The sequence below is a fragment of the Octodon degus genome, unplaced genomic scaffold (genome assembly GCF_000260255.1).
Source record: "Octodon degus isolate 3935 unplaced genomic scaffold, OctDeg1.0 scaffold00027, whole genome shotgun sequence".
Lineage (NCBI taxonomy): Eukaryota > Metazoa > Chordata > Mammalia > Rodentia > Octodontidae > Octodon > Octodon degus.
The window spans coordinates 18,670,744-18,691,457 of NW_004524603.1; the positions used below are offsets into that span (position 1 = coordinate 18,670,744).

Sequence of the window (20,714 nt, forward strand, 5' to 3'; positions counted from 1 at the left end):
CTCTATGCGCCTTCCAGTGATCTGCTCCATTTTTCTCTGTGGCATTCTCTGTACACCACTGCCGGAGGCAACTGGGATTTGCGTTTTTGCAGGAAGATGACATTGCTTGCCAAGTGCTTTGCTCACTGCATCTTATAGTGATAATACTGCTATGTGGAGAAACGTCTTGAATTGGGACAAGTATTTGATTTACATGTCAGTCCAACAAATTCAGTGTTTTTTACCTGAAAGAACAAATCTCAAAGAGGAAGAATAAAGGCAATATTCAAAAGATCAGAGCTAGAAGAAGACAACACAGGAGTTGGAAATACAATTTGCCACCTCAGTCATTCTATGTTTAATATATGGCAGTGACGCTTCCAACTTTTAGTTGGCCAGAAAAGTTTGTCCTTTGAAGTTATGGTTGTTACTCTTTGTTCTTTTCCACGGCTCCAACTTTCAACTGATGACAAACTCCTGGGAAGGCTCACCGACTTCAAACTGAATACAAAGGTGTGCATGAAAGATAAAGCATGAGCTCATGTGTGATGCGTATGCCAAGATAGGTATTATTGCAGAAGCAGTCATTAAATGCAGTTCCCAGGACACAGCTAGATAACACAGCTAGACTGCAGGATGCACTCTGACGTGCATCCCAGAAGAAGCAGGAGAGAGAGCTTCCTTAAACAATCCATTCATAGCCAGCAAAGTGTGATGTAGGACAGTAGTCTGTTAATGGCTTTCAAAAATCAGTTTCCTTTCTCGATGGCGCAAGTGACTGATTTATTCCAGCAGCATGTGGCTGCTTGTCATCAGCATTTATTCGACTCTTGCCTTTGTGTCTGGATCGTTGCTCATCGTTGTGTTTGGACTGTGAGCTTGGGTGTTTGTTGTCCATTACAGCTCTACTTCTCTCTGTAATGCAGGGCTCCCTGGTAGTGCAGGATAGCAGCCCCTTTAATTTTACATATTTCAGAGTGAAGATGATGGTACTATGTCAGGTACTCCCATCTTCTTTCCATCTAGGAAGCGTCATGCTCTAAAATGACTCATCCAGGAGAGGATGAGTCCTTGATAGTCTCTTTCCCAGCTCTTGTAGGTAGATATTAGACTTTATTGAAATGGTCCATCTTCCTCGCTGTTGCGTTTAGATCTATCGTCTCCCTACAGCCTCCTGTGTCTGGAAGGTGGTTGGAGGGTGCTTTGCTCATTAGAGGATTAGTCCACTTGTGAGTTCTTAGCCAATTTGCCATGAGGAGGTGAGGCCTCAGTGCATTTGGGTTTCCATGGGCAAGACCTGAAGAGTGCATTCTTCTCCATGGCCCCTCCCTCACGTCTCTGCTTCCTGGGAACCAGGAATTGAGCAACGTTCCTACTGCCCTGCCACTGTGGCAGCCTGCTTCGTCTTGGGGCCTGCTGACCATGGACTGAGGCTGTCATCCAAATACAGCTGTCTTCCTTCCCATTTGGGCATCAGGTATTGTATCTCAGCTGTGGGAAATCACTAAGGCACACACTGCTTCTGATTCATCAACCCTGGAGTTAGTGGTTGCGCTTTGCAATGAGGGAATGTCTATCCAACTGAAAAGATAGAATGTAAAGAGAAAGTGGCCGTATTAAAAATGTTTGAAAGCCAGTCTATAATATTGTCAGCAGAAAATCAACTGAATGAGGTTTAGAACTGGATCATTAATGATGCATGGAGTCATATGGCCTGGCCAAGGTAGTCTGTTGCATTTCTAGCTCTGAAGGAGATTCATTGACCAGCATATATTTTTATATTTAGAATAATGTGTTGCCGGCCAACTCAGATCTCTATCCCATGACAACTGGTTATGACTTTACTTTTAATACCAGCTAACTGTAGCTATTTCAGTTGCTATATTCACAAGAGTCTAGGGCGTAAAACACTGGCAGCTAAAATCAATGCTGAGCCAACTGCAAACAATTGTAGTCTACAAAGATAATGCTCAACAATACATTGACACACACTGTCTCAGTCTAACAGGTATAATACATAGTGTTATGTGCTGAGTATATTGGTCGATACCCATGATATTAGGATTACACTGTAGGGCTGGGGAGATAACTCGGTGGTCTAAATGCCTGCCTGACACGTGAAAGGTCCTGGGTCAGCCCCTTAGCCAAGCTGGCCACTGAAACTGGGCATGATGAAACACGCCTGTAATCCCACTGCTGGGGAGGCTGAGATAGGAGAATCAGTCTAAGTCCAAGCTGTGTGGTGAGTCCCTGTATTAAATAAGTAAATAAATAAATAAAAGACTGGAAAAATAAAAAAAGGATTATACTTTAATTAGGTATAACATTCAGGCATGTGCACTAATGGTATTTCCCTAGTAAGTGATTCAATTAAAAAAAAAAAGTCAGAAAAGTTGATGTTTGAACCCCTGTTGCAACCTTGTTAAGTAACTTAGTTTCTCTGATGGGAGAATCTCTCATCTCTAAAATGAGGATATAATTGCAACCTTAGAGTGCTGAGGGTTCAATGTATCTTCTACATGAAACTTGTTGTGCTAAGCCCGGCTCATTGCCCTGCCCTCCACCGGTGGCAGCTCTGACTGTTGTGGTGATAGCCAGTCTGGGGTAGGGCTGGGCTCCTTCCACCTGTGCCTGCCACCACCACCAGCCAGCCCACTTCCTCACCTGCAAAAACAGAACTGAAAACACTGATAAGTGTAGTCCTTCTGTACCAGGTTGGTCCTAGGACTCCTTGTGGATGCCACATCTGTGGATAGTCAAATGTTTATATAAAACATCATTGCATATGACCTTTGCAATCCTCCCATGTGCTTTAAATCATTTCTAGGTCACTCATGACGTACAATACAATGCAAATGTTAGGTAAATAGTTGCCATACTATGTTTCTAGGGAGTAGTGACAAAAGAAAAGTCTGTGCCTTTCACATTTTTAAAATCTGCAGTCACTGTAGGGCCAGTCAAATAGCTCAGCAGATTAAAGCACCTACAAGCAGGCACAGGGGCCAGGGGCTCGATCCCTGGACCTGCTGTGTTGGCCCCACTCCTGGGGAATGCCGATATGGCAATTGAGACTGGGAGTGGTGATGTGCCCCTGTAATCTCAGCTCTTGGGAGGCTGTAAACAGGCAAATCACTACGAGTCCAATTTAGTAGTGAGACCCTGAACACCCTGTAGACCCTTTCCCTAAAGTACAAAATAGATAAGTAAATAAATAAAATTTTCAGTTACTGTATGATAGAAAATTATGGGAAGAACATGTAATGCATTTGCTTTACTTATGCCTACTAGTGTAGCAGATTGCTCTGAGGACAAGATCCTTAGGCCTACGGTTTGTGCACGCCTCCTGTATTTGATGAACTGGACAGATATTTACCCTTTAATACACTCTTTCAGGTGGGTCTTCTGATAGCCATCACTAATTTTTTTTTTTAAATTATTATTTTGTGGTAACTTTAGATGTATATAACTGTTACAAAGTGCTACAGCGAGTTTGGACATGCTCTGTTACTATGGCATGGTTATCCAGGAAGCATACTGCTGCATTGTTATAAACGGCTGGACTTTCTACTCCACGGTGCAGCCAGCACAGCCCATCACATTACCGTGGTCTGTCTCGGCCCTGTGTCTGGGCCTCTCTGACAGTGCATGGCTTACACAGTATCGGACAGCTGCTACGCTATCCTCTACTCCAGCCTTCTTTGTTGTTCTGCTCATGATTAGGCTGGCATCCTGCCTGCTTGGAGAGAATACTGCAGAGAGGGACAGCACTTCTTGACCCCTGTATTAGGAGTGGTGAGATTAACCCAGTCATCTGGTTGAGATGGTATTTGACGTTCTGAAGGAGCTGTTTCTTAAATATACCATGAAGTTAAGATTTTCCCTTCCTTACTCTATTTTTTAGAAGTCAGTAAGTCTAATCCACTTTCGAAATGGGAGCAAAGCTCCATGTGGTGGTACACACCTATCATGCCAGCACTCTTGGAGGTAGGGGCAGGGGGTCCCAAGTCCAAGCCCACTGTAAGAAACTTAATGATACAGCAAGATGCTGTTTAAAAATAAAAGTGAATGTAAATAAAGGACTGCAGAATGTAGGTCAGTGTGAGGGCACAGGATTCAAGTCCAGTGCTAGAATAAGCAAGGAGGGTGGAGTGGGAAAACGGTTTTCATTGTTCCCAGCTTCCATATAGGACTTCAGTTGTCAATAAATATCCCAAACTGGTGGAGCCATTCAGTCATCATGTGCTCTTAATTTCAACAAATACACAGTTGCGTCAGTAAAATGCCAGATGCTAGAGCTTCCAAAGATGAAACTAGGACACCTAATAGAGAAATCTCACTCATTCAAAACACATCTACCTGTATTTAGTTCTTATGATAAGCAAGCCATGGTTGAAAAGCTGTCAGATTTCTGGAGTTTTTTCATATGCGAAGGACCATGATAGGGCTGTAGAAATGCAGTGCACCCATTTTTCCAAGAAACATAATTTAAATAATGCAAGGAGGGGCTAATACACATACACGTGTGCACATGTACAGGCACCAATGTGGGCAAGCTGGCTGCTTGCTAACTAGCTGCGCGACCTTGAGCCCTTCATTTGTCCTCGGAAAGCTTCATTTTCCTTATCTGCTAAAGGCAGAGATTAAATTAAGTATTTCCTAAAAATGTACCATATTAAAATGGCCCTGTAGAAATCATGCAGGATTTAAATTTTTCCTCTGACATGCTTTGTGAGAGAAGCTTTACACTCATAACTAGCGTGAGCGTTAAAAATCATGTAAGTGCACTTTAGTTCAATAGTTTGCTAAATCCACTGATTGCTTTTCTATTGACTGCTTCATCTGAAATTGGATCTTTTCCTCTCACTTGAGAAAGTGACAGCAGAGCTGTTTAATCAAGCGTAGGCCCCCCTTTGAAGGAGGTTGTTTTTCTTATTTACTTATTTATTTCATTTATATATTTGGTACACGGTGTCACTACAGAGCTGCACAGCTTGGACTCGTAGTGATCTTCCTGTTTTCAGCCTCTCCCGAGCTGTGATTATAGGCATGCACCACCATGCTTGGACTGGGTGGCTGGCTCAGCTAGGCCAGCTTGGCATGTGATGCTGGGGAGTGAACCCGCATCCCTGTGCTTGCCTAAGCAGGCGCTTAGTCTGTTGATCTATCTCGCTGGCCCTTAGGCTTTCCAATTTAGAAGCTATTTCGGGACTTAAGTGATATCAGTTTGTCCCTCATGTGTCATCCATTGCTTGTCATTTCCTAAGCACATTTATCCTGTTTTCTTAAGTTGGTATTTTACCAGAGATTCATGATTCATTTATTTCATAGTTCTTTCCTGTCTATTGTCTCCATCTTTATCATTCTATCTAAAAATGTAATGTTAAAAAGTAATAGCACAAAAAACAAAAACAAAAAAATAGCCAACACATATTGCAATGTCCCTGTGAGCTAGAAAATATATTTACTTTTTCTGTGGGTATCGTGTAGTTTTATTCTCTCATGGTCCTTGTACATTAGGTAGTATTGTTACACCTGTTTCACGTATAAAGTGACCAAGAGTGGCCGGCAGGAAAGCTCAGCACAATAAGCACCTGTCTAGGCAAGTGCAGGGACCAGGGTTTGATCCCTGGCATCACGTGCAGCACTGGCTCTGCCCCCAGGCTCCCTGAGCTGGCAACAGAGACCGGGTGTGGTGATGCACGCCTATAATCCCAGCCCTGGGGAGGCTGAAAACAGGAGGGTCACTGTGAGTCTGAGCTACATAGTGAGACCCTGTACCGAATACATAAAAACAAAGAAACAAACAAATAAATAACAGCGATCAAGACATAGAAAACTAGGGCCAAAGAGCTAGCTTAGCAGCACAAATGCCTGCCTGGTAAGTGCAAGGTCCTGACTTGGATTCCCAGTACAGAAAAAAGAAAACAGACTGGGCGTGGTGGTGCACGCCCGTAATTCCAGCTCTTGGGAGGCTGTAAACAGGTGGATCACTATGAGTCTGATCTAGTAGTGAGACGCTGAACACCCTGTAGACCCTTCCCTAAAATAAAAAAAAACAAAACAAATACAAAAGCAAGAAAAGTAGAAGGGGCCAACTATGTGGTGTCTGTTTCCTCCAAGTAGTGCTACCTTATTTTCTTATGTAAAACATACTTCATAAGTGAAACATTGTATATCAGTCATTCATTCCTAATATCATCCAAATGCCTTTTTACGATTAAACTGACTTTATCTTATTGCATCAAACTGGTTTGTTGGAAAATTTTGTTTCTGCATCTTCCTTCAATCCGAAGTCAATCTCCCGTTCCTAAATTGAGCATGTTTATTGGCTTCCTCACATATTTCTAGTATTGTTGTAAATGATAGGGCTATGGAAATGTGCTCACCTTCCAGAGTTTATAGTATCATATTGGGCAATCTTTACACAAATATAATGTAAAACCAAGCACAGTGGTAAAATCCAGAATATCCTTTTTTGATGAGAAAGCAGAGACTGCCTTTCCAAATAGGCGATACTTAAGCAATTATTTGGAACTCAAGAACACAAGCCACAGATGGGTTTCTAGAGCAAGACTTTCCCCCAGGCAAGGAGCCTGGAAGGTGCTGCCTCACTAGTAGAAGCATTCATGGTAAATTTAGAGAACATCAAGGAAGTTCATGTGGCTGGCACCTGGTTAGTTGGGTCAAGAAGGATGGGGACAAATTTGTAGGAAAGGGTCAACAAACAGGGAAGACTTGAAAGATAGAGAGAATGTGTGAACAGAACATGTCCCAAAAGTTAGAGATGAACTGAAATATATATAGGTTTATTCTGAACAAATCTGGATGCTGCAGGAAAACTCACTGTCAGGTTGTAAGAGTGGAGACAGGGCAACAGGCACAAGGTTGATAGGGCATTGTAGGTGAAAGGTAACAGGAACACAGGAGTGAGATAAAGCAGTAGGGTTGGAGAGAAGCAGGTGGCACCTAGGTGCATTGGAGAGCCAGTGCTGGCAGGATGAGATGACAGATGAACTGAACTGAGAAGAAACAGTGGGTCAAGGTTGCCTCAAAGGTCCTGGCCTCAGCAACTTGATCAGCAGAAGGAGGGGAAACAAGGAGAGTCCAGCCAGCCAGGAGACCAAGAAGAGGTATCTGGTGTGGGAAATGATAGCAAGAGATTTTGTTTATTACCAGAAGCCAGAAGAAAACTGGCTCATAAAAAGGAAGAGCACAATGGACAGTGTTATGGCTGCTGATGAGAAACACTAAAGGAGGGCCAAGAATTCGCATATGAGCAAGTTTTATTTAGCCAGCAGGATGGTAATTAGCAAATGCCAAAACACTGACCCAGGCTTTGCTCTCCAGAGTTTTTATACATTAACAAGTTCACTCAGTTACCATAGCAACCACCTCACTTCCCTTTTGGAAATTTACAAGAATTTGCAGGGCATAGGGGCCTGCCAGTCACAAGACATACATTTTCCAGGTGCCGGTTATCAGGCAGGATGTGATTCATCTTAGTTTACCCACAGCTTGTTTTATCTATCTGTTCCTCTAGATAGAGGGGTGAGGACTGAGTTCACCTAAAGTTTAAGGGACTGTGATGGGGGCTTGAAATAAAACACATTCACTTTAGCCCTGTCCTCAGATGTTTCTGAGGCTGGATGATTGCGTGTTAAGTATTGGTTGTTGGAGCTGGGTGGAAAGGGTGGTTCTTAGTAACCTCACAAGAGACAGTGGATTGCAAAAGGTGAAGGTGAATAGAGCCGCTTTCATGTGCAAATGAAAGCAAAGAACTTAATTCAACATAGATTGCTCTTTTGAGGTGTTTGGCTGGAGAAGAAAGTCAAAGGAGGAAATTATTTTCATGGTTTGCAAGCGAGTACAGCAGGTGTTAGTGCTGGCAGATCAATCCACCAGAAAGAGAGAACTTGATGCAGGAGAAAGAGGACAGTTGTTGGGGCTGTGCCCTGGGGTGGGAAGAAATGGGATCTGTGTGCACTGGAGGGGGTAGAGACAGAGACAGACCGGGCAGGTCTCCAAGACCAGAGAGGAGCAGCGGAGGAAACAGTACAAGGAACAAGTGTTACTACTTCTGTTTTCTTACTAAGACAAGAAGTGATGCTACTCAGTGAGAGTAGGGAAGGGGTGGTATCATTGTTTGGGAAGAGACGAGAAAGTTTCACATGGTCCACTGGAAGACAAAGTATTTGAAACACACAGCTGGAAGGAGGATGGCTGATTTTGGTTCATGGTTTCAGCTTCAGGTCTGCTGGCTCCAAGGTAGAAATAGAATGGCAGAATGGCAGAGTGGAGGAAAACAGCTTACTTCCTGGTAGCTGGGAAGTAGGAAGAGAGGGAAAAAGTCTCTTATAAAAATATGCTTTTCCATGCCATATTCCTAATAACCTACTTCTCCAACTAAGCCCGTGTCCTGCCGGGCCACTCAGCTATGATCTCATCAATGGGTTACCCACTCATGACCTGAAGTACTTGTAATTCCATGGCCCCTCTGGGTCCTGCCTCTGAATGTTACTGTATTGGGACCCAGCCTTCAACACAGGGGTCTTTGGGAGACCCATTAAATTCAATCCATAATAAGCACTTTAGAAATGGATCACCAAATTCTTTGGCTTCACCTAAACAGAGTGCCTTTCCTGCCATTTCTGGTAGGAGGAGGGTGTTGGTTTGTGGATCAATGTACTTTCTGTCTTTCTAATTTCAAAAATACTCCAATTCCAAGGGAATTTTGGACTCAAGGTGTTGTCATTAATAAAATGCCTCATTACCTACCTGTGTTTATGATCCAAAGCCTTTATTTGTCTATGAGAAAGATGTGCATCCAGAGGTGTGTTGTGTTGTTGTTTAGAAGTGGTTAATGCTAAATTTCAATGAAGACAGTGGACACAAAGTGCTGATAATGATATTTGATCCTTTGTTGTTAAAAGTCTTTAATAATGAGAGTTGCAGGTACATCCCTAAATCTCTCCTCAAACTGCTACATGTCTATTTTCTTCATTTATCTTACATAATATGACAGCCAAGGTTTCCTTTTTCCGCTCCCAAGTTTTCTTCTGTCACATTTCATTTTGATTCGCAGTGTGGAGTCTAATGCTAGGCAAAGCTCTACCACTGAGATGCATCCCTAGTCTTTGTTATTTTATTATCTTTCATTTTGATGCAGGGTCCCACGAAGTGCTTCAGCTGCCTAAACTAACCTCACACTTGCAGTCCTCCTGCTTCATTCTCCCCAGTAGCTGAGTTTACAGGATGCACTGCCCTGTGCTTGCCATTCTTATGTGAATAGAAGCATGTGTCTTTCATAGTCCATAGCCCACAGCACCCTTTCCCAGTACCTCCTGGTTCTGCCGAATGGACTGCCACTCTCCTCAAGTCATCTAGGACCAGGATGGGAGACTTCCCAGGGATGTCACTGCTCAGACTGGCTTTGCTTGAGATCACCCCAATGCCCACCACCCCATGGCAGGTCCCTGTGTCTAGTTTCTTTGCTCCAAGAAAGAGATTTGGACCCCTTCCTTTGCCTGTTATTCATTGTGCAGTCAACTCAGAAATTCAGGGCTCCATGGTTGTATGTGTCCCCAGCATCTGTGTGGTGGTGACCTTGGTCCTCATTAAGGGTAATAGACAGAGTAAGGTTGAAATTGTGAAAGAATTTTGTATTCATGCGTCTGTAATTATCTTTGCACATATTTAAGTGTCAGGTGCGGTTCCTAATCATTGAGGGGAATTTCATAGTCGATCCTGATTTCCACATTGGTTTGGCCGTTCAGCCTACGCAGTCAAGATTCCAATGTCACAGTCAATTATTTGTCATCTCCCTCCTAAGTCCTTGAGGGCTGGCAGGAAATATGAATAATAGCTGTTCCTTGTGTGAAAGAATTTAGCAAATGCTAATTTCCTGATGGAAATAGTGAGGAAACCTTACATTGTTTTCCAACACCCATTGTCAAATGCATTTTCATGCCCTACAGAGAAAAACTTCTATCACATTTCACTGGCTATGAATTCGAAGGAATAATACAAGTCATTTTGTCACCCCGGGTAATATATGAACCACAGTCATCAGAAGTAGGAAAAAGGAACACAGATACAGTTGCAAACAGTACCCGTGATTGGGGTGCAGTTGTCCAGCTGAGTCTTTCCATCTCTGGCCAGAAGACAAGGCTGTAGCAGCTCTTCTGCTGGAGTTTTGGTTCTCATTTCTGCTTTTCTACTTCTCATCTGCTGCATGATGATGACTTGGAAAGAGACAAAGAGAAAGATCTATTTCTGCCCAACTCCTGAGGTGCTGCAGTCTGGGGCTTGGATGGCTATCCCAGGAGCTACAGAGTTCTCTCCCTTCCTCCTCCTCGTGCTCTTTGTTCTCCCTCCTGTCAGAATAGTTTCGCACAATTGTGCCCGCAGTGCATTCTAATTTAAGGCTCTTTTTTCTAGTGCCTTAAGTGTCATGCAGTTGGTTTTGAAGTATTTATAAGTGGCCCTTGCCATTTGTCATTGCATTGTCCACTTACTCTTGTTATTTTCATAAGCTTTATCCCTCTGATGCCTCCGCTGCTGTCTTGTACAGTCCTAACTCAGGAGGCCGCAAGCCCACTGGGGTGCTACAGAAGCCTGTCAGAAAAATGGAAATCTCATGGCCATGCAGAGCATCTGTGAGTTGCCCTGGCTCCTTCGTCTTCTGACCATTCAGCCAGCCAAGGAGGAGGTGACTCTTCAGTCTTAATCTCTCTGTCCTATTGTACCCTTCTCTGCCCCATTCCTTTACTCCAGTTTTCCCCGCTGTTGATCTTATTTACTACAGTAGCTCCCTTGCTCATCCTCTGGCTGTTCACTTTGTCTTCTATCAGTTTGGCTTTGGCATCACCACCAAAGATTTTTCTAAAAATTGTCAGGTAACAGGTGGAAAGGCTTTTAATCATTGGGAGAGAGGAGCTGGTGGAAGACTGATTTATGATGTGGGCGCAATCAGTGTGATTAGGCTTCCTGTACTTATTAGCTGTCTCATTCTCAGTAACTAGACAGGCTTTCACTCTACCACAGAGACTGGAAGATAGAGCCGCTTGGATCATACATTGCAGCGTGACTGAGAAATTTCTCAAGGAATGGGTTCTTTCTAATAGTGTTCTCGGATTGTTCAGATCTTTTGCCTCGTTTTAATGGTGGGATTATAAAACTGGCAAGAGGCATGGAAAGACTGACGTCTCAAAGGAACAGAGAAAGAATTGAAAATTGAACATTTGCTGAAATAAGTGGTCGAAGAAGGAAATGGTCCTGCCTGTAGTCAGAACCTGTCCGAAGCGTAGTGGGAGGGAACAGCAATGCCTCCAAGCCCAGTGCACCTCTGCACCTTCATCCTCTCTTGGGAGACCCTGTAGGGTCTCTCAGGCTTTCAGAGACTAGAATCTCAGCTTAGTACTGTATAAAAAATCAAGTTCTGGCTTCATCCTCCTCCCATTATACCAAGTACCCACCTTGCTTCCTGATTCCTCGATATTTTCTTCTTTTCATGCCTTGGAATCTTGTGATCCAAAGATGATCAAAGACAATCTTCTTTGCCTAAAAAATTCATGTTCCAGATTCCTTATTTTAATCCATTGAAAAACAGCTTTTCAAGGAAGTCTGCCTGATCCTGGGGAGTGTACCGCTCTTCTGATCCTGGACACACCTAGTATAGGTGCACTAGGGTTCCTGCAGCAAAGAGATCACTAGTAGGATGTTTTATGCTCTCTCCTCCCAAGTCTGTGAATTCCTTCAACACAGCTGCTCTGTTTTACTCCAGATTATCTACCTCTTGCACTACAGTTGTCCTTGGAACCAGAAAGTCCTTAAAACCTGTTTGCTGCAGTGATTAATTAAATGGCTTATAAACCTGAAAAGCATTTGCATCCAATCTCCTGTGTACACATTTGCCAAATTAAATGAGAATAAAAACTATGGGTTGATATTCAGATCATAAATTCAACAAGTACCCAGAGGATTAAAAAAAAAAATGAGTTGCGTGCTCCTTGGGTTACCTTCTCAGGAAGTAAGCTGTTGTTTTAAAAAGAAGAATTTGATGTAATTTGAAACTCACCCGGATTTGTGGAGAACTACCTCGTTTCTAGAAAGCACATCTCAGAAAAGTACAGAGCTTCCACTTATTTTGTGGGGGACATTTTAAATTAAGTATGCATAGGACCTGGCTTAGCACAAGCTAGGAACTCCGAACTCTGCAGTTGTCCTTAACTACAGGACCCGGGAGCTATGAAATCTCCGGCAGATCTCAGGCATAGCAGGGCAACGTATAAAGCTCTCACGTGGGAATGGTGTTTCCTTTTCTATGTCGACCTGCTTATTAGCTGCTCCTTGCTGGCTCAGTTGGGCAGTGGGCAGTTAACAGTGACAACTTATAAAACATACCTGGGGCCGACTGGTGGAAGAACTGAACTGAAATACTGCCAGCTGATTTGGCCTAATTATTACCAGCTACCGAGTAAAAGCTTTATTCCTCATAACTTGGCTCATTTCTTTCTTCTTTTTTTTGGCTGGCTCCGAATGCCTTCAGGGCATGTTCGGCTGGCTGGAGTTGTGGAGATCGAACCACAGCAACCTGAGGCTGACTGCTTTGTTGAAGCAGCCACTTAAACAACTGAGCTAAGGGGCAGGCCCCCTTGGCTCATTTCAAAATGGAAAAATTCCACTTGTTCTCCATCACCCTCTCATAGGCCTTCTACCCTTCCTTGAGTCCTGGCTTCCTCCTTCCTCCTGGACTTTTACTTCCTTACTTGCATTGTCTCCTTGGCTTCTTCCACAGTCTAAAGCCGCCTGCCCATATTACCTGCTATTAGCAAGGCACCTGCCTGTAGCAAATTCAGAACATTTTTTCCCCTTTCACATGATTTTTCTAATCTTTTAAAAAATTTATAGACCTTGGTTTTTAAAGTAGTTTTCAATTTTACCTAAAAATAAGTGGAAAGTGCAGAGGGTTCCATATATCCTTACTACCTAAACCCATGCATACAGAATTTCTCCTGTTCCTAACATCTTTTATGAATGTGATTCATTTGTTAGAACTGATGAGTCAATATGAATACATTACCTAGTAATGAAAGTCCATAATATACATTGGGATTAACTCTTCTGCTTTATAGTGTATATGTATAATCACATCTATCAAACATAGTAGTTTCACAGCTCTAAAGTTACCCTGTGCCGTACCTTTTCATTTTTCTTTCTCTCTTGCCAGTCCCTGACAACAGTTTACCTCTGTATCATTGCCATAGTTTTGCCTTTTCTAGAATATTCTACTTTTGGAATCATAATCTGTAGTGTGTGCTTTTCTCAGACTGGCCTCTTTCACTTAGTAATATTCATTTAAAACTCTAGCGTGCCTTCTTGTCTCTTGATAGCTCATTTCTTTTCACTGTTTCATCAAAAAATAAGACCTAGCTGGAAAATAATCAGCCTTGTAAACTAGAGATTAAAAATTCCAGCCCTCACCAGCCTACACACTTGCCTTATGCTATGTGCTTCCATTGTATGGCTGTACCACTGCTTGTCTATCCATTCATACATTAAAAGACATCTTAGATGCAGTCAAGTTTTGGCAATTATTTGAAAAAGTTGTTATAAATATTCCCGGGCAGATTTTTGCATGAGTGTAATTCTCAGTTTAGGAAGTACCCAGGAGCATGGTGCTGGACCGTGTGGAGGAAGTATAATTAGTGTTGGAAGAAAGTGCCATGCTGCCTTCTAAAGCCACTGTCCCAATTTGTATTCCTGTGGGTAATGAATGAGCACTCCAGTTGCTTCCCCTCCTCACCAGCACTCGGTGCTGTTCGCTTTCAAGACTTTAGCCATTCATGTGGCTGGGCAGGGGCGTGTCACTGTTATTCGATTTAACAATTCTGTAATAATAATACGAAGGAGACCTTTAATTATTTTTCTTTCCTAGGTATATTTTTTGGTCACATGATCATTCAGATCTTTTGACTTTTTAAAAATGTATTTGGTCCAAGGTCTCACTTCGCAGCTTGGACTCGTAGTGATCCTCCTGTTTTCAGCCTCTACCACACCTGATCCTAGTGGCCGGCTCAGCACACCCAGAAGTGGGGCCAGGGAAGCATGCGATGCCGGGGACCGAACCTCAGTCCCTGTGCTTGCCTACACAGGTGCTTAGCCCACTGAGCTATCTTGCCAGCTCTTGAATTTTTTTAAAAATTAGCTCTTATTCCTTAGTTTGAACAGTTCTAGTTATTCTTTGGCTACTGGTCCTTTCTCAAAGAAAGTGTTGCGCAAAGACTCTCTTCTACTCTGTCTTGTCTTTTCATTTTTCTAGTGGGATCTTTTACAGAGCAGGCGTTTTAGTCTTACTGAAGTTTTACTGAATTTTTTTCACTGATCATGCTTCTGGTGTGTCCTTGGGAAACCCAGGTCACGTAGATGATTTCTCATGTTATTTTTAGGCATTTATCACCACCCTGACCCCATCATTCATTTATTAATGCTACAGATAGGTTGTTAAAAAGGTGACATTTATTTCTTAATACTCCACATAGATTGCTAAAAAGTTGGCAAACATGTAACCCACACTCTCAGCAAGTCTAAAATTGATCCTTAAGGAAATGTCAAGTTTTAAAACACGTTGTAGCTGTGTGCTGCCAACACAAAATACATTGAGATTGCTATCTATATTTTTGATGCCTTGCATATTACCCAGGGTCATTTCTTATTTTGTTATTGATCTATGATTGTATGTGTTAGTCTCTTCCGAAAATGATAAGCCTTTTTTAAGGCTTGACAGAATCTCTACAAATGTCATATTTTAATCTGTACATTTAACATTCAAGCCTGATCTTTGCAAACCCCTGCAGTTCCAAGAAGCATTTCTCGGAGGAATCTCACCTTCTTTTCGTGATCACATGGAAGATAATGTTATTTGTGCTTCAAATAAGTAAGCAGCCCCAGTTAGCTGCCCTTGTCTTCTAAGAGGAGCTGCACTGTAACGGTGAGACTGTCAGATAATTAAGTCCTTTCCTTTTTGTTGAACATGCTGAGCTTCTCGGCCCTTTATTTCTGCCAGTGATACTGTGTTGAACACAGCTCAGTACCTCGCTGAGTGTGAATTAACCGCTGGGAGTTTTTTCTCTTTTCATAAATCCCATTCTCCCCTTCATGGGGACTTGGTGTCAGCGGCAGCCCTTTCTTGCTTGGGCTCTGAGGGCCACTGCAGCTGCCACAGAGCAGCCACCTGTGATCCCGCCATGTCCTTACACACTTTCTGGATCCTTTCGCCATCTTTAGTTTTAGGATTTGGTCTTTTGAGGCTGTGACACAACACTTCATCTTCTGTAAAAGTGCTTACATGTGGCCAGCTCAGAATGCTTTGGGGGTTCATGAATGGCCAGCTCACCTTGATAATAGAATTAGTAGGGGGCAAGTAGCAGAGGCAGTAAAGCGAGGATGAGTGACTGTCAAGGGGTTGCTTTCAGTATGAACTTTGCAGGCATTGTCCTGGTCTTGACAATAATCCGGAGAGTAGGCACCATGATTTCTCACCTCGTGTAGACCTTTTGTGCTGCACTGCTCATTGAGCAAGCAAAATAATAGAAAAAATATGTATACGTACAGTTTTTCAGAACATAATTATTTACCCAGGATGGTTAAAAAGTACAATCTGGGGTGTGTGGATACCAATTGCTGCAGTACTACCAAATTGATAATGGGGAAGAACAGACAGACAGGAAAGTAATGTCTAGTAAATCTTTATTCTATCAAAAATTAAAAAAAAAAAAAAACACCATTGACTGTCTTTTTCATCTGTCAGAATATACTTATCACACCTCCCAATACAGTATTGGATTTTTTTTTTAATTTAGTTTAGGTCACCTGTCAATCAGCTGTTTAGTTCAATATTGGAAATTCTAATGGAGATATTTTATTAGCGGAATAAGTCACATGGTTTGCCATCACAATTTTCACTAACGTCTGATGTGCTCCTGTCCTGGCCACCATCCACAAGATGATTAACATGTACTCACAAAGGACAAGGGCCTTTCTTTATTAGTGGGGATCATACACTTCAATGCTGTGGTCCCTAAATTGTGGCAAAGGCTCATAGCAAGCCAAGCTCCAGTTCCACAAGCTTGACTCATGGCCTCTGAGTGCCTCAGGTGCTGGCCTATTGGGAAGGAAGAGAGTGGAGAGCCTTTGAGCCAGGCCCCCTTCCTTCCATGTCTGTTGATGAAAACACGTCCATTTTACTTAGCCCCTGTGTCCCTTGTCCTTCTCCTTGGTCCAGGCGTGGGATGGCTGGGCTTGTTAAAAGCCTTCTCCTGTGAGTCCATCCTCTCCTTATCCAGGCTTTCACCTGTTGCTGCTTTCATTTATCTGAATTCAGTGTCAAAAGCTATGTGGTCCAAGTCTGAGGGCAAGGGGCACAGTTCAGGGTGGGGAATTTGAGTAAGTTAAAACCTAGGATGGAAACCTAGTTACTCTATTTGCTAGTTCCAGTGCTCAACTATTGAAACTTTAGGCATGTTCCCTAGGCATTCTGATCTTCAGTTTCTTCATTCTAAAAGCAGAAATAATGACATCTACCTCTCAGAATATGGCAGAGGTTAAATGGCAATAAAGCTGGCATGCCATTTCTACTGATGCAAGTAATGTTCTTCTTTTTCCTCCTTCCTTTCCCTCCCTTCTCCTTCCTCCAAAAGCCTTGCTTCCTCCTCCTCCTTTCTATATTTCTCCTATTCTTCTCTTCCTGCTTCATGGCATATAATCATCACTGTTATTTTCCTCTTTATCCAGATTTATTCCACCCATGCCTGAGTTCATGGAAATCACATTATATCACGCCACATAGATTCAGGAGAGTGTATCTTCACCGTGATCAGAATATGTCCCAGGCACACATATAAAGGAAGATTGATCTGGCCTGATTGGCTCTTCTCTCAGTGGAGTAGGACTTCCACTTATAAGGAAATAAATCGCTTCTCCTCTTGGTTTGCCTTTTTTGTGGTACTGTGCTGAACACCAGGCCTGGGCTCAGAGCAGCTGTGCTTCTAGATCAGAATATATGGGAACTCAGGAAGTTTAAATGAGTTGACAGGTCCCCACCCACTGCAGATTTTTATTCAGCTAACTTGTGACAGATCAGAATTTGATCCAGAAATCCCTAGTAGGAGCAGTTTACCTTAACGGTAGCCCACCAGGGTCTTTGTCTTTCTTCATTGAAATAACTGAACCACCTGAGAAAATTATTTGGCTTTCCTTTGCATCATACTTCTTGATTTCTAGAAAATATTTTTCATATTTTCTTAAAGTATAGATACCTTGTGTGGAAGTCTTTAACAACTTTGATTTTTAATGTTTTAAGAAATTCAGTCTTGTTTAGAAGCTACCTAACCTTGGCCTGTTCTCTGATTTTGCTTAGCTTTTTAGTAACATATATATTTTGTAAATCATATTTTGACATATTTTCATTACGTGCACTCTAGAAGTTTTCTCCAAAGAAAGAACTATATTTGTGGTTTGGCTTTTAGAAGGTTTTGGATTTGCTGAAGATGACTAGTGTTAATTTATGCATCATTTGGCATAATTTTGCATAATAATTTCAAGCATACATTGTAGGATAGAAGACACAGTTAATTAGTCTGACCTGTTGGCTTTTTATTTCAAACATAAAATCCAGAGTATGCACATGTGAAATATCTAATGGATTTCTCAACCATTAACTTAATCACATTTTAGATTATAAGACATTTAAACAAACAGAAATAAGAGAAAAGGTTTAATGGAGATGAGGGTGAAGCCTTAGAGAAGAGCCAGGGCAGGACTCGGGTGTGGGTTGGATTGATAGTATAATTTCTTCAGGACAGAGAATCACCAGTTATTGCCACAACTTCTCTCCTATTTCTGTATCTGAATTTGTTAAATCTTTATCATCTTCTTGGCTCTTCACTTCCTGGCTTTCAGATGACTGATTTTCTTGCGACTCTTGGAATATGTTATATAAATCAGAGCTCACTGCAAAAACAGAACCATTAGACAATGCATATCCACAGAAGAGATCTGCTGGAGGGATGACTCCTTGCTTTCTGTACCCCAACACCCACTGTACCTCATCTACAGTGTCAGTCAGGCCATGTCCAAGACTCACAAACCATCTTGCCAGATGGGGGGGTCTTTTGGTCTGAGGCTGAGGGACTGCGAACATGGTGAAAGGTAGGGGTTGTCACTGACGTAAGTTCTGAATTCCACAAGCCAGAAAAGCAAAAACTGTGAGGCCTGGCAGCAAACAAAGTGGATGTCCCAGCTAAAGGAGAGAAAATCCATTCTTCCTTTTCTTCGTTCCAGTCCCTCATAGGGTTGGATGTGCCCGCCTACGTTGGCAAGGATGCATTGTGTTTAGGTAGCCCACTGGTCATGTGCTTATTCTTCCAGAAACACCTTCACAGCCAGAAATAATCTTCTGCCATCTCTCTGGGCATCTTTCATCCCCAGTTAAGTTGATACGTATCCACCGCAGTGTGTATATCAGTTACATAAAATTAAAGATTAATAGTACAATATGTATACATGTACCTACCGCTTGGAAAATGACAGAACAACTGCCTCCTTTCAGCCCTCTTCTACTATGATAACCACTAACACTACTTTGGTGCCGCTGTTTGGTTGATAATTATATATTTACTACTGGCATATGCATCTGTAAAGCAGAGATGGGGTAGTTTGGGAAAGATAACTTGTGAACCTTAACCTCCGTCTGAAAATTAAAAATGATGCATTCAGTGTTGAATGAAAGCTCACAAGACAGCAGAAATGAATCTCAGGCTACTGTTTTGAGGCCTCAATGTGGACGCTGTGTTGGAAGCTCACAAAGATTTTCTTCTATTCCTTAACCTATCTCTTCAACTTTTTGTTGTGATTTATTCTCCTTCGCTGATTCTTGCTAATCTATCTTGTGCTCCTGGAGTTCTTTTCCTTCTCTTCCCCCTTGTCCTTTTTCTTCCTTCCTGTCCGTGTTCTTCTGTTTCTTCAGTTTTTGTGCCTTTAATTCTGGTTGTTGGCTACCAGACAGCAACTAACCCTTAAATCGCTCATAAAGAGGGAATTGTTGCCGCCCGACAGAAGATTCAGCCCCATGCGTTTAGCAAGGAAAGGAGTAGTGTCCAGAGTCGTGAATGTTTAATTTCTGTCTGAGATCTGCGTCCTAGTGTTGTCTGTTGCAAATGCAGGCATTTATTGTCAGCTGGATATGAGCAGCCTTGTGGTACAGCCAGACCGTGGTTAGTGTGCTATTCCACTCCATAGCAGGGTCACAGAGATCAAATGTTTATAGGCCAGGAGTTTGTGACCATCACGAACAAGAGACTGAGAGGGTGGGCAAGATAGCTCAGTGGACTAAGCTTGAGGAAATGTAGAGACAGGGTTCTATCCCTGGCACCACATGCTGTGCCGGCCCTGCCCCCAAGCCCCGCCCCCAGGCCCCCCCAGCCCCCCCCCCAGGTGCACTGAGCAGGTCATTGAGACCAGGCATGGTGGCACATGCCTCTAATCCCAGGGCTGGGGAGGCTGAATACCGGAGCACCACTATGAGTCCGAGCTGTGTAGTGAGACCCTGTACCAAATATTTTAAAAAATAAAATGAAAAAAAAACTGAACTCAGAAGGCAGGGATATGTAGAGGGTACTTACTCCTATGTACGGGGACATCTCCAAGTTCTGTAATATTTATAACATATCTATTTTTTAACCACGAGAAACACACTTATGCCAATCTCGAAAAAAAAAATCAAATATGTTATTTTAGATTTTTCTTTTTTCCTTCACCCTTAGCTATTCCTCTGGGTATTCTAGTTGTCCGTGGAGACTGTGACTTGGAGACTTGCCGTATGTACATAGACCGCCTGCAGGAGGTGAGTTTGTTTAGCCAATTTTTTTTTCAACTTTTCATTTACATGAACAATTTCCAGCCATATGTACATCTCAGGTATGATACATCTGAGGCATCCTTGTCCTAACGCATACACTGGGCATCTCACCCAGCCTATCCCTTGTTTTATCCTCCTCTGGTGGGTGAAATGGGAAAGGATTGAGTAGGGTAGCAATGGAGAGCTGTTGCCCTAGTTTATTCCATAACTATAGCTCCGAACCTCTGTCTTCTCCCTTGCCTCTGTACCTGTATTTTTTGAGCTATACAGAGTTTCAAAGAACACTGATAAATAATGAAAGAAAAAAAGACATTTGAGGTTACTTTAATGTTTTGTATCTGGCACGGATGTTGGTCAGAGACAGCTAGATTTTTTTTTTTAAAAAAATGAAACTTCTATGAGAGAGAAATCTTTCATATTCATGGAAATTTGTCAGAACACAAAAGAATGATCTGTCTGTTATTTTATTCCTGATACAATCTGGTCTTGCCATATGGAAACATAAAGGAAAAGATTCCATCCCCGTGAATCTGAGGTGCAGCAGCAACGCCAGGAGACCCAAATTCAGCATTACAGTTATCATTAATTGCTTTTGAAGTGTTTTGAGGGAGAGAATTAAAGGTCATCACCTACCAATGGCAAAACTGTGAATAGCCATTCTTATATTTTTGTTTGTTGATGAAAGATACTCATTAGAGTCAGCTTTCTCAGATGGGGCCGGAACATTTACATTTTTATCTTCAAGCTGTTGGGTAAATCTGACGGATATCCCTAGACAAGCAGCTCTGCTCCACTAGATATAACTAGTATAATAAAGTAT

General features: G+C 42.4%; 1 protein-coding gene across 1 annotated transcript in view; it reads left to right on the forward strand.

The window, feature by feature from the left end:
- The window catches only part of Dgki (diacylglycerol kinase iota), a 306,437-nt gene that overhangs the window by 191,036 nt on the left and 94,687 nt on the right, over window positions 1–20,714 (forward strand). The window contains exon 20 of the mRNA XM_023712766.1: window positions 19,800–19,879. Coding sequence (XP_023568534.1) covers window positions 19,800–19,879 — 80 coding nt within the window. The remainder of the gene's footprint in view (window positions 1–19,799; window positions 19,880–20,714) is intronic.